At 35.9% G+C, this 12,467-nt stretch overlaps 1 protein-coding gene across 13 annotated transcripts in view; it reads right to left on the bottom strand.

Moving 5' to 3' along the window:
- LOC121316843 (dystonin-like) overlaps positions 1-11,995 on the bottom strand; it is a 184,373-nt gene extending 172,378 nt beyond the window's left edge. For 9 of the 13 annotated variants that reach the window (XM_041252095.1, XM_041252101.1, XM_041252099.1 and 6 more), the window contains exons 1-4: positions 11,613-11,988; positions 11,094-11,128; positions 10,431-10,613; positions 847-1,060 (exon numbers count right to left, since the gene is read on the bottom strand). In XM_041252095.1, coding sequence (XP_041108029.1) covers positions 847-1,060; positions 10,431-10,613; positions 11,094-11,128; positions 11,613-11,793 — 613 coding nt within the window. In that variant the 5' untranslated portion in view covers positions 11,794-11,988. Of the gene's footprint in view, positions 1-846; positions 1,061-1,185; positions 1,280-1,385; positions 1,557-10,430; positions 10,614-11,093; positions 11,129-11,612 lie in introns of those variants that run through there. The other 4 variants (XM_041252112.1, XM_041252097.1, XM_041252105.1 and 1 more) reach the window with 4 other exon arrangements.
- Positions 11,996-12,467: the final 472 nt, after the last annotated feature.

Genomic DNA, 12,467 nt, shown 5'->3' with positions numbered 1-12,467 from the left:
GCTCTTTGCATTTTGGTGGGCAAGACGATCAAATTACAATAAAGAGAAGAAAGCTAGTAAACCAGTTATATATATATATATATATATATATATATATATATATATATATATATATATATATATATATATATAGGGAAGTACCACAGTATAACAAAAGAACATTTTAATTGCAGACAAGCATAAAACATTTATACATTTACAGTTAAAAAAAAAAAAAAACGCGTGTATTTTACAAGCCTACTGTTAATACTTTAAAATGCACCCAGGTGTTAATTAGCATTTTAAAATACTCCTCGATCTTACAAATACAATGGCTTTCATATGTGTGATGTTTTTTGTACAGCCTAAGTATTTGTTCTACTACAGCACTACTGTAATATAATGATTGTTATATTGGGTATATTTTTAATAATAATAATAATAATAATAAATAAATAATAATAATAATAATAATAATAATAATAATAATTAGTTGCAAAATGAATGTTGACAATTCATATACACGGCTTGGAAAAATACGTATGGAAAACCATAGCCACAACAAAATAATCATTCTTCACAAATGTTATAATAATATTACAGCATTAACACATGCACATTATCATCATACCGATAAATAATTTTTCACCCAGATCTTAACCGATTGCTACACTGCTAACTATCTAACAGTTTAAAAGTAAACATTTTTTTAAATTAAATTTTAGCCGGGTAAATGAATTTCTTTTTTTTTTTTTTATTTGAATGACACACCGCAGCCTACACCCAAATCACAATTCTTTAAATCCCCATTCTCACCATGGTCCTAATCAATATGCATTCAGAAGACTACAGGGGGGAAAGCCTTACCAGCTATCCTAAGGACGGCTCTTTCTGCTGGATCCAGAATGGATCCTCCTTGTATTTTTCTCTTGGAACGCTCGTGTCTCGGTAGATTCCACGGTAGTGTATCTCCTGGCGCTGGAGAAACAGACCCAGATTTCTGACTGAAATCATCCTCATCAGAAAAATCCGCGGATGAAGACATAGAACAGCGATGAGAAGCGTTTCCAGACCCAGAGCTCTATGGAGACAACAGGAATAATTAGTTTTTTTTTTTTTTGTTTGTTTGTTTTTTTAACTATGTAAATATCAAAACAGATTGGCATTATATTTTTAACACACAATAGTGTAATATTAAATCCTCACCATTTCTGATAAGAGGATTTGGAAAAGGTAACAGCTGAAAATTCATTGAGATAATGCAGAAGCGCTGTGGTCCGTGGTTTGATAAACCTCTCAATGGTCTCCTGACTTGCGTTAACAATAAAAACCAAAACCTATGAACCAGTTACATAGATTAAATCAATTGTATTTGGCTCCCCCGTCAGGACAATAAATAGACTTACCGCTGTATTCATGCTTACAACAGATGACAAAATGCAATCTTTCTTTTTAATGAAGGTCCGTTTTTAAAAAATGATGCAGAAATGTGTAATTCCACCTTAGTGAAACCACACCCTTCCAGTGGTGTATTTCCCTACTACCGATTTTTTTGTGTCTTGGTTCCAAGCCCGAGATGATGTCAAATCCCAGGAGAAAGTGAACAGATTGGCCAGGGGAGACGAGAGTTTCCGCCTAGAATTACCCTGATATTGCGGTCATTGTTTTATAATAATAAAAGGTTATATCAGCCTTTTTTCAAATGTTTCAAAGGTTAGGAATATGTTTATTTTGTAGGCGTTCTTCCTGTTTAAGATATTTCCTTGAGCATGTCAGAAAGCTGCATGTAGTAGAGAGCAGTGTGGTCACGACATTAGGATGCAGTGTCTGTAACACGACTGCCACCTCCCCCCGTTTTCTTTCATAACAGTGTTGTCGTTATATGTTCTGCCTTTAACAATATTCTAACAATAATCACCGGTTACATCAAACAGAACAACTGATAGTTTCATCAACAACGGTGGCAGAAAACAATGTTGCTTTCAAATTATAAAACACGTGATGCAGGTTTTTAAATGATTATCTGAAAATATGTCAAATACGTTTACTTTACAAATTATTTTATTCTGTTACAAAAATCCTCCTTATCTTAAAGTAGCACCTATTTGTAATAACCAGATTACCAAAGAACAATAACACAAATTGAAATGTTAACTCTTTTCTTTTCTATAGTTTTATTGTATTTATACTGTATGTAGCTGTTTTTAAAGGCCTCCAATTGCACAAACTAACCCAAGCATGCTTTACTTCTGTGGCTTCACAAGACAAACCACCATTTTGTAATCCAACATCATAGGATAAACAACTAATAAACAATGTAAGTGATTGCATTGTAACTATTCTGGCTTATCTGGAAATATAGTCAAAATAAAAATAGATTTTCACAATAAAGCAAAAAATATAACTGCAACATTAATAACCAAAAAACACTGTACATTTATTATGAAACCCAGAAGGTAATCATAATGAAGAGGGCCAGTCTTATCATCATGGACAGACACAGCTTCATGTTGAATTTGGAAGCAAAACTTGTAGATTATAATAAATAATCACAAAATTTACAATATCTCAGCTTTTAAAAAAAAAAAAAAAAGAGAAAGAAAACAGTGCCTACATTTTTAAATAAGGTTTCAGTATATAAATGATACTTATTAAGATAAACTCTGCTTGAGACAAATGCTTTTGGTCCAAGGGCTCACAATTACCAGACAGAAGGTACTTTCTGTTTTGAGTCACCTGAAAGTTAAATGAAGATCTTGTCTATAGCTCTTAAAGATTTAGTCTGTAAATAGGATATGCACTCTTCGTCATTCTGGAAAAAATCAAACCAGGCAGACAGTAAATAATTACCGATTTATTGATCATTTACTTCCATTATTAGTCACTGTAGTCTAATTCCTACTGAACACATTTACAGTACAAACAGTTGCTAAAAATATCTTGTTAAAATGTACCAGCCTGTGACCTGTTTAATTATTGTGAATACAGGTTTTTGTCATTCATTGTTCAGTCAATGTAATTTCTTAAAAGGTTCCATTTGGGTTTAGTGTTTATTGGTAAACTGGATTCAATTGTAAACAATGTAATGTAGCTCATATTGAGCAACTGAAAGCTTTACCAAATATATCATGTTAATTAAACAAAAAATATATAACCCAACCAATATTGAGTTTTCTCATTGTTACTTTTTCATCGTTACAAATAAATTAAATTGTTTACGGCACTATTTCTGAGTGACCAAATTTCTAAGAAGTATTAAATAATTAGTACCACATATTATGTATATTTTTAAAACATTTTTATCTTTAAACTAATATCACATATAGCTGAAATGTAAGGGACTTTTTTCCTACCTCAATAACTATAATGAATATCAATGATTATCTTTAAATAATTATAATAAATATACAGTGCACTCCGTTTATAAGAATCACATAACTTCCCGGATGATTTGATTCTTATAAGCAGTTGATTCTTAAAAGTAGACCGGTATGATTACTGTCGTGCAGAATCAAACTTAGCATGAGAATAATAAGAGCTTGTTCTCTGGCTGCAGTGTAACGGGTTGACCACTAGATGTCAAGAGTTCCAGCATGTATGCATGCCCACAGCTGCTTTTCCTTAACGAGTTACGAATAATAGTCAATTGGTTAACTGCGTGTTAATGACACCTCGATAGACATGGCTTAGCCGACAGCTTTGCGATGGGGTTATACAGGTGTAAGCGAGCAGAAGTAACAAAAAGAAACCAAAACTCTAGTAAGAGATCTAGTGTTTGTTCCACACAAGGTACTGTTAGTTAGTGCTCCAGGCTGAGAGCGGGGTTTATTTTGTTTGTTTTATTAGCGGTTGTTTCGCCACCGCAGTGTAAGAAAAATAAAACCAACACTAGTTTAAAACTGTAAATCAAGACTCCAGCCTGAAAATGTACACTGTCCTCGGCCACTATGTCGCATTACAATTACCAAAAGCATGCCATCAGCAGTTTAAACACAGTATACAGATGTCAATGGTGCTCAATCACTGAGGACAATACATCAAAACAAGTTCTCATGGATAAGTAACTTGTTATATGATCACCATTACATTTACTCAAGGCTGCAGAATCCTATTTTACTACAGTATACCTGAGAAGCGATCGTCTCATGAGGGTGTCTAGTTTAACTGCAGTGCCGTTTTATGTGTAATGGACTTTGAATTAAAATGACATTACAGTACAGTATTTTACTGTCAGGACTACCACTGCATTTAAGCATCTGTGGCTTACTTATTTTCTGTTGCGATACAAATCTCAGTTTTTCACTAAGCGGAGATGCAAAGCTCTGCAATCTCCCCCTCCTTCTACTCCTCCTCACCGCGCCGCACCGCAATCCCACTCCCTATACATGCACATCACACAATAACACTGCTGTATTCTACGTATTTAATTAATGTGTATTCACTTTATTGAAACACATTTTCACTAAGAGAGAACAAAAAAAACATACCTGCACAATGCAGTGGCACAGACACGTTTGAATACAAACAATGCAGTGTTTCCTGCATCATTGCACTATCCATGCTACGTACTTGCCTAATCACGTGAGAAGTGATCAAATTAAAATTCAAAATTGGGTGTACAGGTCATTGCACTAGATCAAGTACCGTATTACAGGTAGTCAGTTTGCCCCGAAATGATTCTTATAAGCGGCTTGCTTGATTCTCACAAGTGGAGTATTTTAGCATGGTTAGTGTAGGAATGATGTCCCAGTGGTTTTGATCACTATATGTGGTTGTTTCTTATATCAGTGATTCTTACAAACGGAGCACACTGTATATATATATATATATATATATATATATATATATATATATATATATATATATTATATATATATATATATACAGTGCTGAGAAGACGTTTGTGAACCCCCTAGGTTTTTCACATATTTCACATATTTCAAACCTAAAATGGTATTAGATCTTAATCTAAGTCCTAATAATAAATAAAGAGAACCTGATTAAACAAATGACACAAAAAACATGATACATTTATTTATCCACAAATTATTCAATATTCAATATCCATGTGTGAAAAAGTATGTGAACCTTTAGATTCAGTAACTGGTTGCATCCCCTTCAGCAGTAATGACTTCAACTAAACGTTTCCTGTAACTGTTGGTCAGTCTCTCACATTGGTTTTGAGGAATTTTGGCCCATTCCTCCTAACAGAACTGCTTCAACTCTGTGGCATTTGAGGGCTTCCTTGCATGGACAGCTCGCTTCCGGTCCTGCCACACCATTTTGATGGGGTTTAGGTCCGGACTTTGACTAGGCCATTCTAAAATGCAGAATTTCTTCTTCTGCAGCCATTCTTTTGTAGATCTGCTTGTATGTTTCGGATCATTGTCTTGCTGCATGACCCACTTTCGGTTCAGCTTCAGCTCACAGACGAATGGCCTGACATTCTCCTTTAGAATCTTCTGACACAATGCAGAATTCATGGTTGTATCAATGATGGCAAGCAATCCAGGTCCTCAGGCAGCAAAGCTACCCCAAACCATCACACTCCCAACACCATGCTTGACGGATGGGATGAGGTTCTTCTGTTCGAACGCAGTGTTTGGTTTTCGTCAAACATGTTTCTCATTTAGGCCACTCCTGGGTAGAATGACTGTGGTCTTGAACTTTCTCAATTTGTAGACTATCTGTCTGACAATGGATTGGTGGAGTCTCAAATCCTTAGAAATGGTTTTGTAACCCTTTCTAGACTGATGAGCATCAATAACTGTTTTTCTGAGGTCCTCACAGATTTATTTTGATCGTGGCAAAGTTTCTGATTTTTATATAGGGTGCGGCCTCCCAAACTCACACCTGAAGATCTACCTAATTATTTAAATACCTGATTCTAATTATCCCCTTAATTGAGCTGACAAAACCAGGGGTTCACTTACTTTTTCACATACCCTGAATCTTAATTACTCATTGTTTGTCTAATTCATACATCAATTTCTTTCAAAAGACATGGAATTGGTTAATATAAACCCTATTGGATATTTAAGAAAATATTTTGATTCAAGAAGGCTATCATGGTAAAACTATGGAATTTCCATAATTATCATTGGTGTTCACAAACTTTTTCTCAGCACTGTATATTTGCATCTTGAGCAATTCAGAAAAAAGGCATAGTACCACAATAGTGACGTCAAAAAGTGACAATTCCTCTAGAGGAAAATATACTTGAACTTTGACCCATTGACTCCTCGAGACCATCACTTTCAATTCAAACACAAAATGTCTTGTTTTCAATCACTCGACAACACCCACAGGATAGGAATTTTCATTAATTACCAACAAAATGAGAATACATTTAAAAAATGATGTAAAGCTGATACATTCGTATCTCTGAGAAACTGCAGAGGAACGGGAAATTAAAACAAGGTAAAGGCAATCATCCAAATAAAGCTGAAGCGCTAACGGATAACGACATAGGGTTTCTGTTACGTCATAAATTACGAGACCTGACCTTCCATCCATTTAATCAAGACCAGGCAAAACCAACTACTGGTATATAATAAACACATACAATTGTGGTCAAAGGTTTGGAAGAAGTTGGGACATGGATAAAGAATACCACACTGTGGTATGCAATTCTGAAAAACATACACTCAATGAGATTTAAAAGTCTGTCGGTTCTCCAGATTACTAAATTACTAAATTAAGTTTTTTCAGATACTGTCAGAGCTGCTCCACTGTCTTGGTTTTGCATTTCTGTCAAATACATCTCAAAAGGGAATTGGTTTACCACAACTCTGGTTACTGTGGCAGTCATCTTTTTTTTTTTTTTTCTTTTTTACTAGCAGCAGAATTTGGATACACATTTAGTTTTTTATTCTAGGGTGGTTCCAATGATCATTTTCCAGATTGAAAGGGATGTATACATAGAATGCTTTGGTCATCCCTTTCTGAGAATATTGCAGAAGCACATTTGTGTTAAGGTGGTGGAATATTTAGAAAGCAACATTGTTAGGGATTCCAATTGGATTGAGGAGACCTTGTGCAAATAGTATTAGGGCAGCATTCACTATCGATAAACATTGCTATTTGGACATAGTTCATTAGTAAAGGTTACATCACACTGCAGTAAAGATCCATAACCTGCCTCAACATCTTCAAAGACTAGTTCGAAAGGAAGGCAACTAAATTGTGAAGAGATGTATGATGCACCTTCGCAGAGACCAGTCTTCACCTGATCTCCAAAAGCCAGATATACAACTAAGATATACAATTAGAGTGAACAATCTATTAGTTTATTAGTCTAAGAATGTGCAGATGTTGTGGCTAAACCCACTGAATAACATTAATTGAGCTGTTAACACATGTTGGTAACACCGTGTAACAATTTTTTTTTTTTTTTTTGGTTCCTGGGTAGTAAGTGTTATTTCCTAATTGCTTATGCCTCAAAAGTATAGAAAATGGCTATTATTCCCCAAAAACTTTGCTTTTGTGACCAGGACAGTGATATTTTGAAATGTACCTATTTTCCAGAACATTCCAGATAGATTCAGTGCTGAGTAAACTTGAAGTAACTTCTAGAACTTTCTAGAACTTTCCAGTAATATAAATAGTAGTATAAATACAGAGGCCTTAAGCCCACCAGTTCAGTTTAGTTCCAGCTGCCTAAGTGGATACATATCTGCATTTTTCTGAGATGGCATCAAGAGGCTGCAATGGTGGCATTCCTGATGGGTCTCCAAGGTGGTTTTACCAAGTTTCCCTGCTATCTTTGCCTTTGGGACAGCAGGGACACCAAGGCGCACTACCACAGGCGGGACTGGCCACAGCGGACCGAGTTCTCTGTGGGGAGGAACAACATCAAGTGGGAGCCACTGGTGGACCCCCGGAAGGTGCTGATGCCACCACTGCACATCAAATTGGGCCTTATGAAACAATTTGTCAGAGCTCTAGATAAGGAGTCGGCAGCCTTCAAGTACCTTCAAGACTTCTTCCCTAAGCTGTCTGAGGCAAAGGTCAAAGCCAGTGTCTTCGTCGGACCACAGATAAAGAAGATCTTGGAGTGCAATGAATTCCCCAAGAAGCTCACTAGTAAGGAGAAAGCGGCTTGGAACAGCTTTGTTGCAGTGGTTCGGGGCTTCCTGGGCAATCACAAGGCCGAAAACTATGTGGAGCTGGTTGAGACTCTGGTGAAGAACTACAGCACAATGGGCTGTAGGATAAATTCAAGGAGAACATGGGAGCGTACTCGGAGGAGCAAGGCGAGCACTTCCACCAGGATATACTGGACTTTGAATGCCGCTACCAAGGACAGTATAACGAGAACATGATGGGAGACTACATTTGGGGGCTGATTCGTGAAAGTGGTTTACAGTATAATCATAAATCCCGAAAAACTACTCACTTCTAAATCTTTTGTAGTCATTTTTGTATTACTTTAGTATAAATACATGTTAATTTGGACTCATATGTTGTTTTTTTCTGACTTTATGTGAACGAAAAGACCATTTTCTCATTAGAAATAGGTAAATTTCAAAATATCACTGTCCTGGTCACAAAAGCAAAGTTTGTGGGGAATAACAGCCATTTTCTATACTTTTGAGGCATAAGCAATTAGGAAATAACACTTACTACCCAGGAACAAAAATTGTGTTACATAGTGTAATTGAGATCTTCATGTTGCAAAGATAAAAGTGTAAGGCAAGCACCTGTGTTATTTTAGCAAAACTAATTTCGGAACAAAAGCATTTTATTTAAAGACTCACTAAACCCCTACCCTTGTAATATTGTACTACCTGCACTACCTCACTGATCTATTATTTTAAAAATAATAAATACATAAATAAATAAATAACGATTGAGTCATTTCTAAAATCCCTGTGTTTGCAGTGTTTGTATGAGTAATGTGAATCATGGTATGCTCTCCTTACGTCCTGCAAAATAAAGATCTTGCAGAGATTACATTCCATTATGCACCGTTGTAGAAAGAAACAAACTGCAAGAGAGACATAATTTGATGCATACCATCAAGACAATGAGATGGCCTCAGCACTGCTGAGGGATCATACAAAGTGTTATTTATACAAAGTGTTATCTCTACTGCAGTCAACAACAAGATCATAAATGACACCCAGGGTGAAAAGCAATAGGTATGGGTCTTGTATCAGATTAAGGTTAGCTTGGTAGAATCTTATGATGTTCTACAATGAGAAAAGCTATATGAAACTAAGTCAAGTGACATTTTAGTCTAATTGTCATGTGTTTAACTATAGGTATAACTAGGCAAGTATATCCAATGAAAAATGTAGCGCTAATGTACATCCCACAATAATCTCAAATCTGAAGAAGCGGGGGAGAACATTTACTAAATTAATCAAATGAAAGGAATTTACCAAAACATACTCTCATCCTTCAGTATTAGAAGCAGCTCCAGAATGATTATGCATTCTTGGCTGTTTTTTCTTTCTGTCAGGCGTGACTAGGCTGTATTCTGTATTGTATTTTGAAGCTTGAGTCACTAATTAAATACAGTATAGCAACATCCTATATCGCCATCTAAAGGAGCATGACTGTCTTAACTGTTTCAAAAATAACCATGATAAACAAGTGATATTATTGCCAATGTGGGTGGATGACATACTCAAATTTAGCTGGAGACATTTCAGTAATCCGTTTCATAGCTTAATTGCTTGTAACCAAAGTGATGGATCTACCACTAACATACAGAGACATTAGTGGCACTGTAAAAGGCAGTACTGACCGCTTCTGTAAGTACATTCAGCATACACTCCCTTTCTGTGTTGCCCATAGGACTCTACTGTATGTGGAGTCATCATACCAGCTTCAAATGGTGTGAGCACATAACACCTAAAACAGTCTGGAAAATGAAGAGATATATAGGAAAAGGGCAAGGGGCGTGGTAAAGCTGCACTGACAAAGCTACTGAGCTACTGAGCACTACATTTTTGTTTAAATGGTTTTGTTGCAGCACAATTAAACAGCAGGTCGCTAGAAAAAAAAAAAAGAAAAGCCTCTGACCTCAACATTTTTTGGTTATTATTCCTTTGTATAGAGTAGCCCCATATGCATGAGTTTACATCACACACAATGTGTGCAGCTAAATATAATTTGTTCAGGCATAGAAAAATTACAGAGCAAACCTTTAAGGTAGTAGAAGGCATTTTGTTTGGATGAAAGGGAAACTAAATTCTGCAGGGTGGCATCAGGAAGAATAAAACCTAGAGTCACTGAAACAATGATCTCATTCCTCAAATCGTCCTCTTAATTTGGAATGTCATCTTGTTTTAACAATCCTAGTTTTTCAGTTGTGGAATGATTCAATTGTGCAAGCGTTGTCTATAGTTTATCTTTTTATTCTTACATTCATTAAACCATGCTTTAAAAAAAAATCATAGAATGGTATTTCTAAAGCAACAGAAAAGGTACAAAATACCTACAGGTTTGCGTGTTGGTGTAACTTGTACAGAGTGGTAAAATTCTGGTTGAACCCTTTTCCTGATTTTGCGTTTTCTGACAGTTGCTTCTTGCTCACTTTCAGGAATTTCCACCAGGGGTTGGGTCTCCTCTGCAACGCGAGCTCTGGCACTCCTCCTGGCGTGGCGAGGACTCTGCCTGTAACCCTGACAACAACCAGGAGCAGACGTTAGTTTTCTTCAAGTACAAGTTATACTTGGGGGCCTAAATGCGACATCATCATATCCTCACTTAGTGTAAGCAATAGGGGAGCTACTGAGATATCTACATCTTCAGTGTTAGTCTTCTGCACCTCAGTGAAACAATACTTAAGTAATTTAACAAACTATATATTGTTAATCTGGTATTATTTTAACTTACTTTGATTAAAAAGGGGTTTGATAGATAGATAGATAGATAGATCACTGTGTATCAGACATACAGACAGGTAGACAGATGATTGACATTGGTATGCATAGGTTCGATTTAAACCTTTGTTTTTAATGGATGGTAAAATGCCATTTCCTTTTTTTATATCAATTATCAATTGATATAGTAAGCTAACTTTCTTATTGGTAGTTAGCCTTGTAGAAAACATAAAGCTACTTACCATGACCTTGACAGCTAAGAAAAAATTAATTATTTACCTCTGATCGAAAATGATGTGACCGGAGACCAGCTTCTGGAAAAAAGGACAAACGTTCTAACATTTGCTGAACATGTCTGCACAAGATGGTGATAATACAATTTTTAGTCATCTATAATTTTCTAAATATGTGAAAATGTGCAATGCAATGAAATGCAACAACTCAGACACAAACGTATACAAACACAATTAGCTAGTTTTAAGTGAATATAAAGTTGGAATGTAAGAATAGATTAATCATGTACTAGCCGAAATAGCCTGCCGCAGTATTAGCTGGACAGTGCTTTGCAGAATCCCTGATCATTTGAATACATGACTTGAGCTACGACATCAACAGAACAGGCTAGTATAATTCCATGGCAAATGTGAGAAATGTCTTCATATATATATATATATATATATATATATATATATATATATATATATATATATATATATATATATATATATATATATATATAAATGGTATTTGCAAAGGTAGATTACAACGTCATTGGAAATGGAAGAATTTCATACATACCACGACTCCTTGAACGACCAGATAACACTGATTTAATAGGATGTTTGCCTTTACGAAGCTTGCGATGCCAGCAGCAGAAAAATAGAATTGTAGCAATAGTCCCCAATAAGAGCAATAACAACAACAAGACGCACTGGATACTGTAAGGTCTCAGCAAAACCAAAAAAGCGGCAGCAATCATCCTAAAACGGGATGTAGGGCAGACACAGCTGCAACCTTAGAAGCTGGATTTCGGTTTTGATTTAAATATGCAACATACTGCCGTGTTACCAAGGGAATCGCCTTGATTCTGATACCGAGAGTCCCAAAAGCTGCAAACCCAGTCTTGAGGTATATTGATTACCATAAATGTAAGAGAACAATCCATGACTCAGCACTACAGAACAGAGGCAGCAATTTTTTTTTACAGCGAAATGCAGGCGAGCATCTGCATGAGCTCAGAACTGCAGTACAGAAATTTAAAGGTGTCAAGCCCAGATCTAGTTCAGCCTCAATCCATCAGAATCTGGGTTATCAAATGGGGATCGTGTATCATCGTTAACCGTGCAAACGATGCAAAGATAGCTTATAGATGGTTTAAAAATAGTACCAGACTTTGAGACTTTTTTTTTTATTACTATTATATTAAGCGACAAACTGTATTTCTCATGGCGCAGTGGCCAATTTCATAGAGCAGTATTGCCACTTTATGTGGCTTCCGGCGATCCATTCCTTCAGTAGAAATATGTAGTGTTAAACATATTTCGTTCGTTTTGTTCATCTCACAGTGTTCTAAACCTAGTAATTTATAATAACTAGTCTTATATTAACTTAAGTTGACTGTCCTTATTATACAGGAACTGTTTTTTTTGTAGC

Source organism: Polyodon spathula, chromosome 6 (genome assembly GCF_017654505.1).
Source record: "Polyodon spathula isolate WHYD16114869_AA chromosome 6, ASM1765450v1, whole genome shotgun sequence".
NCBI classification, from domain to species: Eukaryota; Metazoa; Chordata; class Actinopteri; order Acipenseriformes; family Polyodontidae; genus Polyodon; species Polyodon spathula.
This window is presented reverse-complemented; position numbering and strand designations above follow the sequence as displayed.